This window comes from Artemia sp. Qi Xiang Cuo, chromosome 14 (genome assembly GCF_049724085.1).
Source record: "Artemia sp. Qi Xiang Cuo chromosome 14, ASM4972408v1, whole genome shotgun sequence".
NCBI lineage: Eukaryota > Metazoa > Arthropoda > Branchiopoda > Anostraca > Artemiidae > Artemia > Artemia sp. Qi Xiang Cuo.
This window is the reverse complement of record NC_142807.1, coordinates 60,172,119-60,196,099: the sequence shown is the minus strand read 5'-3', so window position 1 is coordinate 60,196,099 and position 23,981 is coordinate 60,172,119. Positions and strand designations below refer to the sequence as shown.

At 38.9% G+C, this 23,981-nt stretch overlaps 1 protein-coding gene across 1 annotated transcript in view; it reads right to left on the bottom strand.

The window, feature by feature from the left end:
• Rich (Guanine nucleotide exchange factor subunit Rich) overlaps positions 1-19,690 on the bottom strand; it is a 163,860-nt gene extending 144,170 nt beyond the window's left edge. Inside the window, exon 1 of the mRNA XM_089100826.1 lies at positions 19,432-19,690. Within this exon, the coding sequence (XP_088956952.1) occupies positions 19,432-19,578 (147 nt within the window). The 5' untranslated portion in view covers positions 19,579-19,690. The remainder of the gene's footprint in view (positions 1-19,431) is intronic.
• Between the last annotated feature and the right edge of the window lie 4,291 nt (positions 19,691-23,981).

Sequence of the window (23,981 nt, the reverse complement as noted above, 5' to 3'; positions counted from 1 at the left end):
GGAGCACAAAAAAGAAAAACAAAAAACACAAGACACTAATTCTTCCCACAGAAACAAAACAAAACACAACAACAAGAAACAAACAGCAACTACTGCTGTAAAACCTCTACCCACAAGGGGAAATTGACAGACAAATTATATCAATCAATTTGCAACATAACTGCTTCTTCAAGATTGGTAAAAGTAAACTGGCATGTAAAACACCTATTGTTTGTCCATGGTGGTAAACATAGCAAAAACTTTGCATACTTGTAGTACAGTGAGCGCAATTTCAGTTAATCTGTAGCTGCAAAAATGCACTGAAATGGGCTAAGGTGCAGATAATGCGGCAAAACCATAGCATTGTACACCTGGGCCAACAGACAACAGTCAAACTTCTGCTCATTTGCTACTATACATAAAAGACTGCTTCTGAATTGCCATGTCTCGAATATTCACTGTCCAATAAGAAAGCCCAGATATACAATTGCCATCTACAAGCTCAATAGTGGAATCACCAAGTGTGATGCTCCAACCAGCTTCAGATTTGAAATTAAAAGCAGTACTTCATACTTTTCAGCATTAAACTGGAGTCCAATAGTGGAGCTCAATAGTGGAATCACCAAGTGTGATGCTCCAACCAGCATCAGATTTGAAATTAAAAGCAGTACTTCATACTTTTCAGCATTAAACTGGAGTCCAATAGCCTAGTGGAGCTCAATAGTGGAATCACCAAGTGTGATGCTCCAACCAGCATCAGATTTGAAATTAAAAGCAGTACTTCATACTTTTCAGCATTAAACTGGAGTCCAATAGCCTAGTGGAGCTCAATAGTGGAATCACCAAGTGTGATGCTCCAACCAGCATCAGATTTGAAATTAAAAGCAGTACTTCATACTTTTCAGCATTAAACTGGAGTCCAATATGGACACATTCTTGTTGTAACTTGATAAAATTATCTTCTACTCCACACAGAAACCAGCTCAGGTTCAGTATGTCATCCTCATAACCAATCAAAGACAAATCAATACTTCAATGAAAATGTCCCAAGTGACTCTGAATGTGGCTTTACAATACTGTTATTAAATGATGTTAGTGACAAAATAGCACCTTGTCTTACTCCCTTCTGTAGGCTACTGGGAGAAGTTGATTTCCTTGCAGAGAAACAGCAAAGTCATATAAGAGGCTAGTACACTCATTAACTAGTAGAGAAATAATAAATTCTACTTTTAGATTTTCGTACATGTCGGCCAGCAGGGTTAGGATGCAGGGGTCAGCACCAGCCAAGCCCACATCCAATATAATCTCCTCGTGGAAAAGCAAATCAAATGTACGCCTTACATCTTGGGTAGCTAAAGCACTACTTTCACCCCATTCTGCTCCATCAACTAAAGCAGATACTAAAGCAGAAAGCACATTACTGCACCCAAGGCAAGACTGAAAACCAAACTCATGGGCCTGAACTGTACGCTACATTTAGTTTGCAACTCTACAATTATCAAATTCTCAAAAATTTTACATAACACAGTTGTAACTGTTATAGGGCAAAAAGACCAACACTCAAATGGAGGTTTATTCTTCTTAGGGATAGAAGTCGAACATCCAATTGAAAAAGAATCAGGGACAAAACCCAGATTAAATATCATAGGCAGCGCAATCGCGCTGCCTAAGTAAAGAACGATGTTGGCACAATGTATTATATTATCCTTCGTATAGAAGGAGTTGTTGTAGAAACTTGGAAAAGGGCTCATTTGATTGGAAATTGGAATGGCTAGTGCCCTTTTAAATAGACAATATTGATTGGAAGGCAACTATCACCCCTTCCATGCCCACCATTTCCCCAAGCACATCCAATCAAAATTTTTAGATAGACTTTTTGTTCAGTGTAGTTGATTTCCAGATAGAAATTATGTTTTTGAGGAGGACACTCCCTCACAGCCCTCAGGGCAAGGGTTGTAAATTATGCCCTGGGGACATATAGAAAGCGTTGTCATAGAAACTTCAACAAAGGCTCGTTCGATTGGAAATTCAAAGGGCTAGTGCCCTTTTTAATAGTCGAAAGTAATTGGAGGGCAACTAACCCCCCTCTCACGCCCAACATTTCTCCAAACACATCTAATCAAAATTTTGAGATATCTATTTTGTTCAACATAGTTGAAAGTTCTAAAAATTAGGTCTTTGAGGATGACACCCCCCCCCCCCCCACAGCCCTCTGTGCAAGGATTGTAAGTTATGCCCTGGGTGCATATAAGGTTTTTATAGAAAGCGTTGTTGTAGAAACTTCAAAAAGGGCTCATTTGATTGGAGATTGAAATGGATAGAACCCTTTTTATAGTCAAAGGTGATTGGAAGGCAACTAACACCCCTTCCACGCCCACCATTTATCCAAACACATCCAATCAAAATTTTGAGATAACCATTTTGTTCAAAGTAGTTGAAAGGTCCGGAAATTATATCTTTGAGGATGACACTCCCTCCACAGTAATCAGGGTAAGAGTTGTAAGTTATGCCCTGGGGGCCTATAAGGTAAGAGTTGTAAGTTATGCCCTGGGGGCCTATAAGATTTATATTGAAAGCTTTGTCGTAGAAACTTGAAAAAAAGGCTCATTCGATTGTAAATTCAAAGGGCTAGCGTCCTTTTTAATAGTCGAAAGTGATTTGAGGGCAACTAACCCCCTCTCATGCCCACCTTTTCCCCAAACACATCCAATCAAAATCTTTGGATAGCCATTTTGTTCAACGTAGTTAAAAAATTTTGAAATCAGGTGTTTGAGGATGATAACCCCCTCAGAGCCCCTGGGGCAAGGGTTGGAAGTTATGCCCTGGGGTTATATAAGGTTTTTATAGATAGTGATGTAGTAGAAACTTCAAAAAGGGCTCATGGATTGGAAATTAGAAGGGCTAGTGCCCTTTTTAATAGTCGAAAGTGATTGGAGGATAACTAACACCCCTCTCATACCAGCCATTTCCCCAAACACATCCAATCAAAATTTTGAGATAGCCCTTTTTTTCGACGTAGTTAAAAAGTCAGGAAATTATGTTTTTGAGGATGACAAATCACAGCCCTGAGGGCAAGGGTTGTAAGTTATGCCTGGGGGGCATATAATGTTTTTTTTATAGGAATTGTTGTCGTAGAAACTTCAAAAAGGAATCATTCTATTGGAAATTGAAACGGCTAGTGCTCTTTTTAATAGTCGAAAGTAATTGGAGGGCAACTAACCCCCATCACACGCCCACCTTTTCCCCAAACTCGTCCAATCAAAATTTTTACATAGCAATGTTGTTCAACGTAGGTTAAAGTTCTGGAAATTAGGTCTATAAAGATGACACCCCTCCCCCAGCCCTCAGGGCAAGGATTGTAAGTTATGCCCTGAGGGTATATAAGGTTTTTATCAATAGTGATGTTGTAGAAACTTCAAAAAGGGCTAATTCGATTGGAAATTAGAAGAGCAACTAAAGGCACCAAGGCGTGATATGCTCTTTGTCGCTGGAGACTGGAACGCCCGCCTTGGCAGAGTAGACCCCGACACAGCAGCAGTTATTGGCCGCCACACCGTCGGTAACAGATGCGTCAATGAAGAAAGGCTCTTACAGCTAGCCAGATACAATAACCTATGCGTCACAAACACTCTCTTTGAGCACAAGAGACTCCACCTCATGGCGTTCGAACGACGGCGTAACAACGGCTCAGATTGACCACATCTTAGTCAGCAGAAGATGGAGGAGCTCCTGCACAGATTCCCGGGTATACAGAGGAGCAGACACAGGATCTTTAAATGGATCTGATCACTATCTCCTCACTTGCAAAGTCCGTCACCGCCTTAGTAGACAGAAGCGACAGGAGGTAGGAAAGCACTTCGATGTGTCGAAACTAAGATGCCCGGAAATTAAAGCCGACTTCGGGTCAAAGCTAAGCAACCGGTTCGAAGCCTTGAACCGTCTTTCTCACGTCAACGAAGAATGGACGCAAATAAAAATTGCGACACAAAACGTAGCTGAGAAGGTGCTTGGTCACACAAAATGAAAACAACGAGCCTGGATCTCTGACCACACCATAGAACTAGTCGAGAAAAAGCGACCCCTCGTGGGAGGTGCAAAAAACCCTTAAAAGTAGCCCGCAAAGCAGTTAAACAGACCCTGAAACGGGACAGAGAAAAGTACTGGTCAGATCTGGCAAATGAATTGGAACAAGCGTCAAAGAACCACCAGCAGGAAAATGTTCAAACTCCTGAAAGAAGCGACAGGAGAAGTTCCTGTAGCGGTTGACACACTGAAAGATAAGTCCGGAGAACTCATCCGAACAGAAGAAGAACGTATAGAACGCTGGCGAGAGCATTTTTCTGAGCTACTGAACCCTGCCAAACCCCCGTGCGATCTACCTGCCTTCTTGAGTGCTGATAGAGAGCCCTATCAATAAACTTCGATCCGCCAAGCATTGCGGACGTACAAAAAGCGCTGAAGCGCATGAAAAACAATAAAACTCTAGGAAAGGATGGGATCCCTTTATGTTTAAGTCCTCGCCAACTCTACTATGCCGCCTAACCGACCTGTTTGTCCCAGGTATGGACGACGAAGACCTTCACAAAATACTGGAAAGTACCAGTCCTCATTCCGCTATCAGAGGCAACGCTGTAGCGTTGCCTATAGTAAAGGCCATACGGCTCCAATGTTTTATTATTTATTATTTTTTTTCCCAGAGGCACTTCATACGGAAGGGGTCGTCGTAGAAGTTCAAAGGGGGCTCATTCGATTGGAAATCAAGAGTTCTAGTTCCCTTTTTAATAGTAGAAAGTGCCCTTTTTTGAGGAGGACACTCCCCCACAACCCTTAGGGCAAGGGTTTTAAGTTATGCCCTGGGGGCATATAAGGTTTTTATAGAAGGCGCTGTCGTAAAAACTTCAAAAAAGTCTCATTCGATTGGAAATTCAAAGGGCTAGTGCCCTTTTTAATAGTCGAAAGTTATTGGAAGGCAACTAGCCCCCCTCCCCCCACACCCATCATTCCCCCAAACACATTCAATCAAAATTTTGAGACAGCTATTTTGTTCAGCTTAGTTGATTTCCAAATAGAAAATATCATTTGAGGAGAGCACTCCCCCAAAACCCTCGGGGCAAGGGTTGTAACTTGTGCCCTAGGGGCATATAAGGTTTTTATAGAAGGCGTTGTCGTAAAAAATTCAAAAAAGGCTCATTTGATTCGAAATTCAAAGGGCTAGTGCCCTTTTTAATAGTCGAAACTGATTGGAGGGGAACTAGCCCCCCCCCCCCCCACGCCCATCAAAATTTTGAGATAGCCATTTTGTTCAGCGTAGTTGATTTCCAGATAGAAAATATGTTTTTGAGGAGGACGGTCCCCCACAGCCCTCCAATCAAACACACTCTACTATGCCGCCTAACCGACCTGTTTGTCCGGGTATGGACGACAAAGACCTTCCCAAAATACTGGAAAGTATCAGTCCTCATTCCGCTATCAGAGGCAACGCTGTAGCGTTGCCTATAGTAAAGGTCATACGGCTCCAATGTTTTATGATTTATTAATTAAAAAACTTTTTCACAAAATAAATTTTTCAGAGAAAAGTAAAGAACTCCATTAAACAAAAAATGAGCAAAAACAAAATCAAATAATCTAACAAGCTCAAAACTACCAGAAATCAGCATCGGTAAATAAATGAAACCAAAAATGAGCAGAAATTAACATAAATTGGGCTCAAACCCCCTATGCCTTCCCAAGGCCAGAACAAAATTTGCACTTTACTGAAAAAAATATAATTTTTTTTACTTTTATAACTTTAATAAATCAAATAATTTTAACATTTTGATTACTAAATATCGGTATAATTAAATTATGTATATTAAACTGACAATGCACATTCATTTGTATTTTTTCAGTAAAGTGCAAATTTTGTTTAACTTAGTTTCATACCTCCTCTAGTTGACCTGAAATGGAAAACTTGATACCATTCGCAAAAAAATCTGTTTACTTTCTTTGTTAGCTTGGATACACTTACGATATTTTGAGTTGGTGAAATTTTAAGAGCACAAGTAGCATCGAAAGTTTAAATGTAATACTCTTAGTCGTTCTTTGGATACTGCTGAGATGCCTTATTTGGAATTAGCAGTATCAGAGTGCATTTTGATTTAATCTTAAAGCAACATTTAGTTTTTAAACATAATGAGCCAATGGGAGGGTTGGAGTGGAAGGGGGATTAGTTGCCCTCCAATCACATTCGACTATTAAAAAGGGCATCAACCCTTTCTATTTTCAATCGAATGAGCCCCTTTCGAAGTTCCCACGACAACTCCTTCGATACGAAGTGCCCTAATCTAGACAACAACAACAACAATAACATTACTAATCACTTTCAACTATTAACAGAGGCACTAGCCTTTGAATATCCAATCGAATTAGCATTTTTTGAAGTTTCTACGACAACGCCTTCTATAAGAACCTTATAGGCGCCCAGGGCATAACTTAAAACCCTTGACCTGAGGGTCGTGTGGGAGTGTCCTTCTCAAAAACATATTTTCTATCTGGAAATCAACTAGCCTACTCTAAACAAAATGCCTATTTCAAAATTTTGATTGGATGTGTTTGGGTGAAAGATGGACGTGGGGGGGGGCGAGTTGCTCTCCAATCAGTTTCGAATATCAAAAAGGGCACTACCCCTTTTAATTTCCAATCAAATGAGCCCGTTTTGAAGTTTCTATGAAAACACCTTCTACAAAAACCTTATATACCTCTGGACATAACTTAAAACCCTTGCCCTGAGGGTTCTTGGGGAGTGTCCTCCTCAAAAACATATTTTCTGTCTGGAAATCATCTACGCTGAACAAAATGGCTATATCAAAATTTTGATTGGATGTGTTTGGGGGAATGATGGGCGTGAGGGAGGGGCTAGTTCCCCTCCAATCACTTTTGACTATTAAGAAGGGAACTAGCCTTTTGAATTTCCAATCGAGTGAGCCTGTCTTGAAGTTTCTACGACAACGCCTTCTTATAAATACTTATATGCCCCCAGGGCATAACTTAAAACCCTTGCCCTGAGGGTTATCGGGGAGTGTCCTCCTAAAAAACAAATTTTCTATCTGGAAATCAGCTAGCCTACTCTGAACAAAATGGCTATCTCAAAATTCTGATTGGATGTGTTTGGGGGAATGATGGGCGTGGAGCGGCTGGTTGCCCTCCGATCACTTTCGACTATTCAAAAGGGCAATAGCCCTTTGAATTTCCAATCGAATGAGCCTGTTTTGAAGTTTCTACGACAACGCCTTCTATAAAAGCCTTATATGTCTTCAGGGCATAACTTAAAACCCTTGCCCTGAGGGTTGTGGGGGAGTGTCCTCCTCAAAAGCCTATTTTATATCTGGAAATCAACTACGTTGAACTAAATGGCCATCTCACAATTTTGATTGGATGTTTTTGGGAGAATGATGGGCGTGAGGGGGGGAGCTAGTTGTGGGGGGGCCTTTGAATTTCCAATCGAATGAGTCTGTTTTGAAGTTTCTACGACAACGCCTTCTATAAAAACCATCTATGCCCCCAGGGCCTAACTTAAAACTCTTGCCCTGAGGGTTGTGGGGGAGTGTCCTCCTCATAAATATATTTTCTATCTGGAAATCTATCTGGAAGTTTCTACGACAACGCCTTCTATAAAAACCTTATATGCCCCCAGGGCATGACTTAAAACCCTTGCCCTGAGGGTTGTGGGGGAGTCTACTCCTCAAAAACAAATCTTCTATCTGTAAATCAGATACGCTGAACAAAATGGCTATCTCAAAATTTCGATTGGATGTGTTTGGGGGAATGATTGACGTGAAGGGGTGGGGGGGCAGTTGCCCTCCAGTCACTTTCTACTATTAAAAAGGGCACTAGAACTTTCGATTTCTATTCGAATAAGCCCCTTTTGAAGTCTCTACGACGACCCCTTCTATATGAAGTGCCCTGCTTTAAAGAAAAAAAAATAATAAACTGTACATTGTCAACATTAATCTTATAGGCCCTCAGGGCATAACTTAAAACCCTTGCCCTGAGGGTTGTGGGGGAGTGTCCTCCTCAGAGATATTTTCTATCTGGAAATCAACTACGCTGAACAAAATAACTATCTCAAAATTGTGATTGGATGTGTTTGGGGGAGTGACGGGCGTGGGGGGGGGGGGGGCTAGGGGCCTTCCGATAACTTTCGAATATTAACATGGCTATTAGCCATTCACATATTCCAATCAAATAAGCCCTTTCTGAAGTTTCAACGACAGCTCCCTCGATACGAAGTAACTGAGTATGGAGAAAAAAAAACACATTGTGTCGATAGTGTTCTTTTCTTAGATAACAATCACGCGCTGCCTATGATTATTTTTTTTCCCACAGGCACTACATATGGAAGGGATCGTCATAGAAACTTCAAAGGGGGCTCATTCGATTGGAAATCGAGAGTTCTAGTGCCCTTTTTAATAGTCGAAAGTGCCTTTTTTTTAGGAGGACACTCCCCCACAACCCTTAGCGCAAGGGTTTTAAGTTATGCCCTGGGGGCATATAAGGTTTTTATAGAAGGCGTTGGAAATTCAAAGGGTTTTTATAGAACACGTTGTCGCAGAAACTTCAAAACAGGCTCAATCGATTGGAAATTCAAAGGGCTAGTGCCCTTTTTAATAGTCGAAAGTGATTGGAGGGCAACAAGGCCCCCCCCCCGCCCCGCGCCCATCATTTCCCCAAACACATCCAATCAAAATTTTGAGTAGTTATTTTGTTCAACGTAGTTGATTTCCAGATAGAAAATATGTTTTTAAGGAGGACTTTCCCCCATAACCCTCAGGGCAAGGGTTTTAAGTTATGCCCTGGTGGCATATAAGGTTTTTATAGAAGGCGTTTTCGTAGAAACTGCAAAACAGGCTAATTAGATTGGAAATTCAAAGGGCTAGTGCCCTTTTTAATAGTCGAAAGGGATTGAGGGCTGATTGAAAGTGATTTGAGTGATTTGTTCAGCGTAGTTGATTTCCAGATAGAAAATATGTTTTTGAGGAGGACAATTCCCCACAACGCTCCAATCAAACACACTCTACTATGCCGCCTAACCGACCTGTTTGTCCCAGGTATGGACGACGAAGACCTTCACAAAATACTGGAAAGTACCAGTCCTCATTCCGCTATCAGAGGCAACGCTGTAGCGTTGCCTATAGTAAAGGCCATACGGCTCCAATGTTTTATTATTTATTATTTTTTTTCCCAGAGGCACTTCATACGGAAGGGGTCGTCGTAGAAACTCCAAAGGGGGCTCATTCGATTAGAAATCGAGAGTTCTAGTACCCATTTTAATAGTCGAAAGTGCTCTTTTTTGAGGAGGACACTCCCCCACAGCCCTTAGGGCAAGGGTTTAGTTATGCCCTGGGGGCATATAAGGTTTTTATAGAAGGCTTTGTTGTAGAAATTTTAAAATAGGCTCATTCGGTTGGAAATTCAAAAGGTTAGGGCCCATTTGAATAGTTAGAAGTGATTAGAGGGCAACTAGCCACCACCCCCTACGCCCATCATTCCCCCAAACACATCCAATCAAAATTTTGAGACTGCCATTTTGTTCAGCATAGTTGATTTCCAGATAGAAAATATATTTATGAGGAGGACACTCCCCCACAACCCTCAGGGCAAGAGTTTTAAGTTAGGCCCTGGGGGCATAGATGGTTTTCATAGAAGGCGTTGTCGTAGAAACTTCAAAACAGACTCATTCGATTGGAAATTCAAAGGGCTAGTGCCCTTTTTAATAATCGAAAGTGATTAAAGGGCAACTAGCCCCCCCCCCACCGCCCATCCTTTCCCCAAACACATCCAATCAAAATTTTGAGATAGCCATTTTGCTCAGCGTCGTTGATTTCCAGATAGAAAAGATGTTTTTGAGTAGGACACTCCCCCAAAACCCTCGGCGCAAGGGTTTTAAGTTATGCCCTGGGAGTATAAAAGGTTTTTATAGAAGGCGTTGTCGTAGAAACTTCAAAAAAGGCTCATTCGATTGGAAATTCAAAGGGATAGTGCCCTTTTTAATAGTCGAAAGTGGTTGGAGGGTAACTTGCCCCCCCCACGCCCATCATTCCCCCAAACACATCCAATCAAAATTTTGAAGTCGCTATTTTGTTCAGCGTAGTTGATTTCCAGATAGAAAATATGTTTTTGAGGAGGACAATTCCCCACAACTCTCAGGGCAAGGGTTTTAAGTTATGCCCTGGGTGCATATACGGTTTTTATAGAAGGCGGTATCGTGGAAACTTCAAAAATGGCTCATTCGATTAGAAATTCAAAGGGCTAGTGCCCTTTTTAATAGTCAGAATTGATTGGAGGGCAACTAGGCACCCCAACGACCACCACTTCCCCAAATATATTCAATCAAAATTTTGAGATAGCCATTTTCTTTAGCGTAGTTGATTTTCCGATGGAAAATTTGTTTTAAGGAGGACAATCCCCAACAACCCTCAGGGCAAGGGTTGTATGTTCTGCCCTGGGAGCATATTAGGTTTTTATAGAAAGCGTTGTCGTAGAAACTTCAAAAATGCTCATTCGATTGGAAATTCAAAGGGCTAGTGCCCTTTTTAATAGTCAAAAGTAATTTGAGGGCAACTATCCCCCCTCTCAAGCCCACCTTATCCCCAAACACATCCAATCAAAATTTTGAGACAGCCATTTTATTAAACGTATTTTTAAGTTCCGGAAATTAGGTCTTTGAGGATGACAACTCCCCCACAGCCCTCAGGGCAAGGATTGTAAGTTATGCCCTGGGGGAATATAAGGTTTTTATAGAAGGCGTTGTCGTAGAAACTCCAAAACAGGCAAATTCGATTGGAAATTCAAAGGGCTAGTGCCCTTTTTAATAGTCGAAAGTGACTGGAGGTCAACTAGCCCCCCCCCCCCGCCCATCATTCCCCCAAACACATCCAATCAAATTTGTTTAGTTAGCAATTTTGTTCAGCGTAGTTGATTTCCTGACAGAAAATATATTTTTGAGGAGGACACTCCCCCACAACCCTCGCGGCAAGAGCTTTAAGTTATTCCCTGGGGGCATATAAGGTTTGTAGAGAAGGTCTTGTAGTAAACACTTCAATACGGACTCATTCGAATGGAAATTCAAAGGGCTAGTGCCATTTTTAATAGTCGAAAGGGATTGGAGGGCAAATAGCCCCCCCCCATCGCCTATTATTCCCCCAAACATATCCCATCAAAATTTTGAGATAGCCTTTTTGTTCAGCGTAGTTAATTTCCAGACAGAAAATATGTTTTTAAGGAGGACAATGCCCCACAGCCATCAGGGCGAGGGTTTTAAGTTATGCCCTGGGGGCATATAAGGTTTTTATAGAAGGCGTTGTCGTAGAAACTTCAAAACAGGCTCATTCCATCAGAAATTCAAAGGGCTAGTGCCATTTTTAATAGTCGAAAGTGATTGGAGGGCAACTAGCCCCCCACACGCCCATCATTCCCCCAAACATATCCAATCGAAATTTTGAGATAGCCATTTTCTTCAGCATAGTTGATTTCCAGATATAAAATATATTTATGAGGAGGACAGTCCCCCACAACCATCAGGGCAAGAGTTTTAAGTTAGGCCCTGGGGGCATAGAAGGTTTTTATAGAAGGCGTTGTCGTAGAAACTTCAAAACAGGCTCATTCGATTGGAAATTCAAAGGGCTAGTGCCCATTTTAATAGTCAAAAGGGATTAGAAAGCAACTAGCTCCCCCCCCCCTCACGCCCATCATTTCCCCAAACATATCCAATCAAAATTTTGAGATAGCCATTTTGCTCAGCGTAGTTGATTTCCAGATAGAAAAGATGTTTTTGAGAAGGACACTCCCCCACAACCCTCAGGGCAAGGGTTTTAAGTTATGCCCCGGGAGTATATAAGGTTTTATAGAAGGCTTTGTCGTAGAAACTTCCAAAAAGGCTCATTCGATTGAAAATTCAAAGGGATAGTGCCCTTTTTAATTGTCTAAAGTGATTGGTGGGCAACTTGCCCCCCCCCCCCCGCCCATCATTCCCCCAAACACATCCAATCAAGCTTTTGAAGTAGCCATTTTATTCAGCGTAGTTGATTTCCAGATAGAAAATATGTTTTTGAGGAGGAATTCCCCACAACCCTCAGGGCAAGGGTTTTAAGTTATGCCCTGGGGGCAAATAAGGTTTTTATAGAAGGCGTTGTCATGGAAACTTCAAAAATGGCTCATTCGATTAGAAATGCAAAGGGCTAGTACCCTTTTTAATAGTCGAAAGTGATTGGAGGGCAACTCGCCCCCCCCCCCCCGCCCATCATTCCCCCAAACACATCCAAGCAAAATATTGAGATAGCCATTTTGTTAAGCATAGTTGATTTCCAGATAGAAAATATGTTTTGAGGAGGACACTCCCCCACAACCCTTAAGGCAAGGGTTTTAAGTTATGCCCTGGGGGCATATAAGGTTTTTTAGAAAGCGTTGTCTTAGAAACTTCAAAAAAGGCTCATTTGATTGGAAATTCAAAGGAATAGTGCCCTTTTTAATAGTCGAAAGTGATTGGAGGGCAAATAGCCCCCCCCCCCATCGCCCATCTTTCCCCCAAACAAATCCAATCAAAATTTTGAGATAGCCATTTTGTTCAGCATAGTTAATTTCCAGACAGAAAATATGTTTTTGAGGAGGACAATTCCCCACAGCCCTCAGGGCAAGGGTTTTAAGTTATGCCCTGGGGGCATATAAGGTTTTTATAGAAGGCATTGTTGTATAAACTTCAATAAAGGCTCATTCGATCAGAAATTCAAAGGGCTAGTGCCCTTTTTAATAGTCGAAAGAGATTGGAGGGCAACTAGCCCCCCACGCCCATAATTCCCCCAAACAGATCCAATCAAAATTTTGAGATAGCCATTTTGTTCAGCGTAGTTGATTTCCAGATAGAAAATACCTTTTTGAGGAGGACACTCCCCCACAACCCTTAGGGCAAGGGTTTTAAGTTATGCCCTGGGGGCATTTAAGGTTTTTATAGAAGATGTTTTTGTAGAAGCTTCAAAAAAGGCTCATTTGAATTGGAATACAAAAGGGCTAGTGCCCTGTTTAATAGTCGAAAGTGATTGGAGGGCCACTAGCCCCCCACCCCACGACCATCATTCTCCCAAACACATCCAATCAAAATTTTGAGATAGCCATTTTGTTCAGCATAGTTGACTTCCAGATAGAAAATATATTTTTGACGAGGACACTCCCCCACAACCCTCAAGGCAAGAGTTTTAAGTGATGCTCTGGGGGAATATAAGGTTTTCATAGAAGGCGTTGTCGTAGAAACTTCAAAACAGGGTCATTCGATTGGAAATTCAAAGGGCTAGTGCCCTTTTTAATAGTCGAAAGTGATTGCAAGGCAAAAAGCCTCCTCTCCCTACCCAAAACTCCCCCGAACGCACCGAAACAAAATTTTGAGCTATTTATTTTGTTCAGCGTCGTTGACTATAAGAGAGACAATATGCTTTTAGCAAAGATACTGCCCCAGAACCCCCAGAGCACGGGTCGTAAGTTATGCTCTGAGGGCATATAAGGTTTTTAAAGAAAGCGCTTTCGTTGAAACTTAGAGAAGAGCACATTCGGGTGGAAATTCAGCGGGCTAGTGTCCTTTTTAATATTTAAAAGTTATTGGGGGGCAACTAGCCCCGCCTCCCACGCTCTTCCTACCCCCAAACGCATACACCCGCACTTGTTTGATAGCCATTGGGTTCAACATAGTTGATGTCCAGATAGAAAACATATTTTTGATGTGGACACTCTCCCACAACCCTCAAGGCAAGGGTTTTAAGTTAAACCCCGGTGGTATAGAAGGTTTTTACAGAAGGCGTTGTCACAGCCGATTCAAAAAAGGCTCTCTCTATTAGAAATTTTAAGAGATAATCCTTCTTTTAATAGTCGAAAGTGATTTGAGGGCAAATAGCCCCCATCTCACGCCACCTTTTCCCCAAACCCATCCAATCAAAATTTTGAGACAGCCATTTTATTAAACGTAGTTTTAAGTTCTGGAAATTAGGTCTTTGAGGATGACAACTCCTTAACAGCCTTCAGGGCAAGGTTTGTAAGTTATGCCCTGGGCGCATATAAGGTTTTGTATAGACAACATTGTCGTATAAACTTCAGAGAGGGCTCATTTGATTGGAAATTGAAACTTCTAGTTCGCTTTTTAAGCGTCAAAAGATATTGGAGGGTAACCAGCTATTTTGTTAAAAATAGTTCAAAGATTATATATCGAAAATTATATATCGAAAGATTTGATGTGGGTAGAAAACCCAAAACAAACAGAAATTACAATAAACAACCGAGTCAAACCCAAAACAAGCAGAAATTGACATGAGTAGGGCTCAAAACCCCTATGCCTTCCTAAGGCCAGAATATATTTTGCCCTTTATTGAAAAAAATACAAATGAATGTGCATTGTCAGTTTAATATACATATACTGATATTCAGTAGTCTAAACGCTATTATTATTTGATTTCTTAACGTTATAAAAGTAAACACTTTTCTAGTTTTTCAGTAAAGTGCAAAATATGTTCTGGTTTTGGGAAGACATAGGGGTATTAAGCCTTATTTATGTTAATTTCTGCTCGTTTTGAGTTTGACTTGGTTATCTATTGTAATTTCTGTTCGTTTTGGGTTTCATTTATTTATCGATGCTGATTTGCGGTAGTTTCATGCTTGGTAGATTATTTTATTTTATTTTTGCTCATTTTTGGTTTAACAGAGTTCTTTGCTTTTTTTTGAAAAACTTATTTTGTGGAAAAAGTTTTTTTAATTAATCATTTGGTAAAGGAGGACTATGTGTTCCATAAACAACTCACCATACAACAACAAATGCTGCACAGAAATCCCTTCATATCCTCTAGACTCTTTTTCTTCAGTTTACTCATTGCAGAAAAACAGACTCTTTGTAATAATCAGACCTGGACTGGATGCATGCTCAGAAAAATCTCAGAGTTTTACTTCATAACTATTTTGCACATGTGGTTTGGAGCAGAAAAGTTTTTTTAATAATGCTCAACTCATGAAGAAAATCATATACAAGGTGGTTTTGACTTGGCACTTCTTTTACTAGACTGGACCACAACTTATTTGGCTGTGACCAAACATCTTCCAAACAAAACAAAATAATCAGGCTCTGATGCAGAGAAAGTTGCTTTGCAAACTGGTGTTTAGAATAAATAGACAGTTTTTTCAGCCACCCATTGCATGTTTTATCTGCTTTAATCCAAACTGAAAGCCAAAATTTAGCAGAAAGCAAGGATTACACAAACTATAATTAGTTGACCAACCAGGCTATTCAGCTCCACTTTTGCTTGCCTAATAGGTGCTGCCTATTTTTCCTAGGATATAAGACATTAGGATATCTTAGGATATACAAAAAATATTAAGGTACTATGTGCTCCCCTACTTCTCCTCATTTTTTTCTACAATCCAAGTTAAACAACTAGGTCACAGTCATAGATTGAGAAGATGTAAGAAAATTTTCAAAAGACTTCCTTCAAAATGACATATTAACAAACAGAAAAAAAAATGTAGGGGAAAAAGGCTTTTAAGTAATTTACCAAAAAATAGACTAAAGGATATTAGATAACAAAGGATATCAATATAAGAAAATGATATTAGATATTGCCCTGCTTCTTTTTTTGCTTAAGTTTTTAAATTAAAATTTCTTTTTAAAAATTTAAACTTCATGCAATAGCCCCCACAATTAAGTTATCAATTGAATTATGCAATTTCTTACTAACAAGAAGCAAGTGGATAAAGTATTTGGGGATGGTCAATCAAATTTCTGCTCAGGATCAGCAGATGTAGAAAGCAGGGTACCCCAAGGCATGGTTCTTGACCAAACTCTTTATCAGTGATGCATCTTCAATCATAAAGATTTGCTTATGTGCAGATGATTCAAAAATAATTGGTCCAATAATGACCCCCAAAGTACCAATGAAATCCAAGCAGATCTCAATGTGTGGAAAAGCCTGGGGACTACAACTTAGTATCCATAAATGCAAGGTCATACACTTTTGAATAAACAACTCTCACAGCCAGCACTTTATGGAATCCAGCAGTTTTGAACAGCCACTGGAAAAAAAGGTCTGGAAGTCATAATTGATGACAAGCTAAAATGCAGTCTGAGTGCTTGTATGATACACCCTCAACCAGGGCTGTGGCTGTCCCAAGCCTCTTTCATGCGGGGGGGGGGGGAGGGAGGGGGGGGACTTTGTAGATTTTACAAAATTGCTACTTGGTTTTGGCCAAATTTTCAATAGAAATCAGAAATTTTACAAATTTCTGCCAAAATTCTTGCCTTTGGCAAAAATTTTACCAAATGAGAAAACAGCTAGGGGGCGGTTCACCCCCTCCGCCCCCCCCCCCCTAGAGACACCCCTGCCCCCAACTACTCAAAGTTGTCTATTCATTGACACATTGCAGAACTGGTTGTTGTTTTTTTAGTCTCTTTCAGCTTAACATGAGACAAGACAAGAAGTGATAGAATACATGGAAAATATATATTCTGGGCTATATATTTCCACATTAGGGGGGGTTAAGTATTTGGACAGTGTGAAGTTAGAAAACAGCTCTCATTTCATAATATGCAGAATAATTCTACCTAACATATTTGGCACGCAGACCTGCTATACTTTACCCCTACACCCCCCCCCCACCCCTAATGTGCAGATATATAGCCCAAATTTGTTTCTGAAGTATTATATTTTTATCATACTTAGGTATATTTCATTAGGATTGAGCATCAGAGAAACATATTAGAAAAATATTAGGCTGGGGGTGGGAAATAAATCATGCTAGTACTGTAGTCTGCAATAGCTAAGGCCAACCAAACTTTCAGTATAATAAAGAGAACATTCTACAGTAGATCCCCAGTAGTGATTACTAAGCTAATGAATGATCCAACAAAAACTTAAAATTTGGGATGTCCATTGATACTCCAGTTAACTGGCTTAACTAACCAATTCTGGAATCTGTGCAGCAGCCAACAACAATAATGCAAAAGGGGTTATCAAAACTTGCCATAATCAACCTAAGTACAAATGCTCAAAATCAACATAAGCAGAGCTGTTCCAAGGGTTGGTGGTACCCAGCACAAAATTAGGTACATTACCCAATCTTTCAACTCAAATAAATATAAGCAGAAAAGTCAAATCCAAGTAAAAAATTTTATCAATGTGGGCAATCCCCAAACCTGAGGCGGCTGACCTGGCTGCCCCTCTTTGAATGGCTCTGAACATATACAAGGGGATGTATTAATTATGTAAAACTTGATCTGTGACTTGATATTATCCCAAACCTATTCTAGATAGATAGTTTGGTACTGGTGTCTTAAAGCCACCAAACAAGATTTTGTATTGCAAACATGAGACAATAACTGGTTTTCATAGTCTTTACACCAGACAATATTAGCTTTAGCTTGGTAGGAAACTAAATTGTAGCTGTATTTTAATTAAATATTTTGTTGGTATTTTGATTAGGTTATGTATTTAATATGTTCTGGGGGTCCTTATTTCCATAATTCTCTGTTTTATTTGCCATAATCTTATTACAGAAGTATTTTACTTTCATCATACTTAGGTTAGGATTAACCTTCATCATACTTAGGTATTCACTTCTTGAGTGTGGTGGCTATAGGGCACAAGTACCAATAGTTCTTTAAGAAAGAAAGGACACCCCCTAAAGCTCTACTAAAAATGTGCAAATACCAGGCTGCAAAACAAATTTTTCTCTAACTGTGTGCTTGGTCAATGGAACTCACTTAACCAGAATACAGTCATGTCCCCAGAATAATGGTGGCTGTTGGTAGAGAATAGTGCAGAAAGGCACAGTGCACAGTTTGGGATGCTCTTAATGAGTTGAGTCACCATCATCAGCAACTGTCACCAACAAGATCTGTCTTTATTGCTAGCAAGTGTTATTGGAGGTAATAACCCTAGCCTATATAAAAAGTAAAGATTATAAATGATGAATTTTACTTTACATTATCCAATAAGTATAAATTAGTCACATAATCATCTTTTTTCAATTTTCATTCATATATCTAAAGCATCTTTTGATCATATAACTCCATTTGACAGGCAGCAATCAGACAGAAATCTATTTGAAAAATAGATTCAGGTTTGATTCAAATCTGAAAGCTTAACAGCTTTTGATCATATAATTTCATTTGAAAAGCAGCTATCATATTTGAAAAAAAGATTAAATTTACCTCTCATTTGCATCATAAATAAACTTTACCCCCACCTCCCTAATGTGCAAACATATACTCTGAATTGGTATATATAGGGGTGGGGGTAACATTCATTTCTGACCAAAATGATTAGTATATTTGGAAAGAGCATAAAAAAGGGGGTAAATTTTTTGTTATTCATATTACTGATTTACAAATAAAGTAAGCATACCACTCTGTTGGTATGCCTTTGTTTATGCTCTTTCCAAATATAATAATCATTTTTGTCAGAAATGAATTTTACCCCCACCCCTATATATACCAATTCAGGGTATATATTTGCACATTAGGGGGGTAGGGGTAAATTTTATTTCTTATGTAAATGAGAAGTAACTTTAAACTTTCCCCTTGCCCCCCTAATGAGCAAATATATACCTTGAATTGGTATATATAGGGGGTGGGGGTAAAATTCATTTCCAACAAAAATGATTATTATATTTGGAAAGAGCATAAAAAAGGCATCAAGTGGTATGTTTACTTTATTTATAAGTCAATAATATGAATAACAAAAAACTTACCAAAAAAAGACATTGAGTGATATGTTTACTTTATTTGTAAGTCACTTGCCAAGAAATTAGGTCAATATACACAAAATCATATTATAGAGTTAGGACTAAAGTGAATACACCATTCGATGCCTTTTTTTATGCTGATTACAAATATAATAAGCATTTCTATTGGAAATAAATTTCAGCACCCCCCCCCCTATATATGCCAATTCAGGGTTAGGTTAGGTATAGCCTATATAGGGGGAGGGGCTGAAATTAATTTCCGATAGAAATGCTTATTATATTTGTAATCAGCATAAAAAAAGGCATCGAATGGTGTATTCACTTTAGTCCTAACTCAATAGCCTAATATGATTTTGTATATATTGACCAGAATTTACCCAGGTTTGATTCAAATCTGAAAGCCTAGCTGAGTTTCAGATCAAATAGAATTAGGCTATATTATATTATCAAAAAATAACTTAAAAACATGGATGAGAATAGGTTATGGTTAGTTGATACTTACTGCACAAGAAACCATCAGGGTTTCAGGCTACAGATGAACTGTAATAAATGTGAATTAAACCATAGAAATGAGCATAAGACTAGGCTAGCAAATTTAAAATTTTCTTTTTTGTTCAAGCATTTCTGCTTCTGGAGAACCACTACTCCTAACCTTTACCATGAATTTATTAGGTACATATTTTCTTACTTAATACATGTCCAACTTACCTTACAATTCAAGATGTAGATTGCATCCTCATATGTTAAACTCAATAGGTCTTTGTCCCTGTTAGTAGCTAATCCACTTTGATCAGGTTGAAAGTGGCCATCAAGTGATAAATTTATTAATTTCGGCCATCCTACGGGAAAGTACATCTTTTATGCATCAATTATAGAACAAAATAGCTGTTTATCCAAATGTAGGCCTATGCTAATTAATATCCTTATTAATCATCTTCCTACAAGTTTGAAATTTTTGCCTTTTGGACAGGGCTGCCTCTCTGACCTGGAAGAATTTACTAAATCGGAGGGGAAAAATTTACTAGATCGCTTTTGTTTTTACTAAATGCTCAAAAAAAATTTTTGCACGTGCGGCTACGCCGCACACGCACCATCAAGCATCGATTTTACTATAGGAGGATAATCAAAACGATCTTCACAATCTTTTTTCCTTTTTTCTTCTTTTTTTTCTCTTTTCCTCTTTTCTTTCGTTTTGATAGTATGATTGAAAAATCCGGAAACCTACAAGTTCAAAAATCCTTTTTTTTAAATTTGTATTTACTTTTAATTTCTCTCAGCAGGCTCCTTTCTCCTCAATAAAGATTTCAAATAACCTCATAAATTTTCAAACTGAGGAGATTCACCTAATAACCTTGGGTGGTTGGCTTTTGTTTTGATTCCAATAGATTCCCAATCATCACAAATCCAAGTGTCATTATAGCTTCATTTTTAGTTGGTAAGATTTGATACATAGAAAGCTGATTTTGTCGACCTTTAGAGGCCGGAAGTGAACTGTCTGTTTATGAAAATAGGTGACTGCTTGTCTGTCTTTGAGACAGACAAGCAAAATTGTAAATTGTAAAACAGACAAGCAAAAATTGTAAATTGTCAAGTTTACGATAATTTTGTTCCCTGAATTCATGGAAAATAAAAAAAAGTTTTGTTTACTATAAATAATGACTTTTTACTAATTTTTACTGGATTTCGGGAAATTTACTAGATCCTCTAAATTTATTAGATTTTTTTTACTAGATCTAGTAAAATCCTACTGACGGTGGCAACCCCGCTTATGGATGTATGTCAAATGATCCCTAATTTTAGGGCCATTCTTTTACTCATCTTTGTGCTAAAGGGATGGGCACACGTAGCTGATTTCGGGAACTGATTTCCAAATCAGCGCCGATTTTAAAAGAAATCGGCTTCGATTTTAGCTTGAAAATTTTTCTAGTTTTCGGCACCGATTTACAAAATCAGCGCCGATTTTCATCATGATCGTCATAAAAAAAACAGAAATACAAATAAATAGTCAGCTAGAGGTGTTTGTGGTGAAAGACCCCGCTACTGAGCTGAGAAATAAACTGAGAATTAAGTTGGGATCAATCATGCAAGTATTAAGCGGGGCTCCCATGGCGTCAATAAAGTTAATAAAGCTGTCCATAAAGTTAATAAACCGTTTTCCTCTTATAACTTTATTGAATTTATGGTTGTCGGAAAGAAGTTAAACTTTATTTAACTTTTTCAATAAGGTCCGGAAAGTTTAGCCAATAGAACCGTGAGCAAAATGCAATATATTTAAAATACAAAAATAAAGTTCCTTCTTTCTAAGGATAATTCCGTTTTACTCTAATTAAGTTTAAATCTAGTTTCAAAAAGAAAGAAAAGTCCTTAATCAGCAAAGAGAAAAATTGCCGTTAGCCTCAGACAAAGAACGGCGCTATCCAACTATGGATTTCACTAAGATAGTGGGCAATAAAAAAGATGCTACACACAATATTCCTAAGGAAGTTCAAATTATAATAGACATGTGAACTTTTGAATCATCATAAATAATTAAGACATATTATCGGATAGAGTGTTCGGACCACCTCTGGACTTAGGCCAATCGTGGGGTAGCTCCCGCTGTACCTGGTAAGGATTTAGTATATATAGCGAAGAAGCGTTTTTCATGCTCTCATTATTATCGACAGATTTATTTCGGCATTCAGGCTTTGCAATTCTATCATTGTTGTTATCTTAGTCACCGTTGTTGTAATTGGATGTGGCCCACTGCTGTTCACCTAATTATGTAAGTCTCAATAAATCTATTGCTTTTTACATGTGTTTATTTCATTTTATATGTCTGTATCTAGTCTAACGACAGGTAAATAGTTCGCAGATCTCCAAGGTACGTTCCCAAAAATATGATCTCCAGATACCTCGAGGAAAAGAGGCCACATTTATATGGCAACACATTTTATTTTCTCTCAATGATTGAGGGTGGCGCGGTCCTAAATTTACTTCACTCCCCATTGCTGTGGCGCAGGCCTTGATGGCACAATCTTTAGCGCTATAAGTGGCCCTATCGGAGAACTTATAAGGTCTAAGATCGCAGCTTTAAAGTACGATATTAGATTTGACGCGGTCAATATTTATTACCGCAATTAAGCCCAGTCCTCTCTTTAATAGCTACAATTTCCTTTTATTGCTACAAATGGGACGGTCGGAAATTGGAGGAAAACTTGCGAACTAGTTAGGCTATAAACCTTGCAATTTAAATTTCATCTTTGGAAAGATACAGACATATAAGTAAAGCGATTAGGCCTATAACCGCTAAGCTACTACAGGAAACCCTTTAGAATATCTCATAGGAGATAATAGCCTCCCCCAAAATAGGTTAAGTGAAATAATAAATTTATTTTGAGTTTATTCAAATGCAAAAAAAAATGTCGGAAGACCTAAGCGATTTATTAATGGCGCAGAAGTTGGTCGCAAAAAATATAGAAATAGCAAAGTCTATCCCGGAGTACAATGGTCAATCAGATATTGACGAATTTAATATCCAAATGGCCCAGTTTGTAGAACTAACAAAAACAGAGCTAGAAACGTTAGTCGACATGCTTCTATTACGATTAAAAGGCCAGGCCTTAACCTTTCTAAAGCAGATTGAACATACCATAGGCGCTGACGCCAGCTTGCCAATAAATACGGTGGACAAATTGTTAAAAGCATTTAAACATAGATTTATCGAAACCAGTTCCATAAATAAATTAAAACACGGAATGGTGTGCTTTGACTATTCACAAAATATAAGAGGATATCTTGATAATATACGCATTTCCGTAGAGGTAAAATACGGAAGAGGTTCAGGACAACTGTATGAAAAAGTCATACTAACTACCTTTTTGCAAGGGCTACCCCCAAAACTATATAGAATGGTAATATCCAAAAATATTCAGTCGTTGGATCTTGCAGTTCAGGAAGTAGAGCGATTGATCGAAGTTGATACGATGGTGGCTAATCACACTAAAGCAAAAATAAATAGCCTAAGCAAATCAAACGCAAGTATGGCCTTCAAGGGCGATCAGGCGTCTCCCAATTTATTTTCAGGGGAAAACTCTCCAGTACCACAAATAAATAAAACACAAGAACCTGCTAGGCAGAAAACAGTACGTTTTCAGCCCATCAAACAATGTAGTTACGAAAATAACCCTACAATAATAAGATGCTATATTTGTAATCGTGTTGGGCATATCGCGAGAGAGTTTGCCGTAATGTCCCCAATTGTATATCAAGAATTGCTGTTAGTAGTACGCAAAATTATGGCAATCATTTGTTCGGAAGAAAAAATTTTAGCGCCGGTGATGCACTAGGCTATAGCCAGGGAAGAACCAAATTTGTATAACCCTCCCCCCAATAGACAAATTAATTACCGGTTTGAAAACCCAAATACTCGCCAAAGCCAATATAATGCGAGAATGCTATATAGAAATTACGAAAATTTACAAACGGGAAATGAAAATTTTGCAAGCCAACGGCATTGGCAGTCACCGCCAGCAAGCGGCACTGACGCAAGACATCCAAATTACCGTGATAATACATGGCGAAGGCAGACAGATGTAAATCAATTAGATATGCCTACGGAATCTCATATGTCTGAATATCCGTTGCAGGCACCGACGCATGAAATAAATCCTCAGGGAAACGTTTCAGGCCCCTCAGAAATGTAAATTGGACCTGGAGTGTGCCCAGAATATTTAATAGGTCCAAATTGATAGTAGTTCCGTCTTGTAGTGATAGTATTAACAAGTTATCTATATTTAATGATTTTTGTGTAGAAAACGTTTACTTTAAGGCTTTAGTTGACAGTGGAGCTACGGTTAATATCATAAGCTCATGCGTATTAAATATGGTGCCTCTGCATATTAGGCAACAAAATAATTTTAATAATCCCAATTTAACTAGTGTGGCAGGACCTAAATTGGATGCAAGAGGTTCAATTTACCTACAAGTAAAATTTGACAACAGAATTTTTCCGACAAATTTTACAATATGCGATAATATTTAGTACGAGGCCATAATAGGTCCAAATTTTTAAGGTCTAATAGAACGCTATTAGACCTGAAAAACGAGAGACTTTTTTACTTGGCTCAGATAGGGGAAGAAATTTCTACCTTAAGAAATTGTAACAGAGGTTACGAAGACAACGTAACAGTAAATAAAATTTCTGGTGGTATAATGTCGCAATGTTTTGAACCTCATGTCTCGCAAAAAGGACATGGCATAGTTAGAAATTTGTTCAA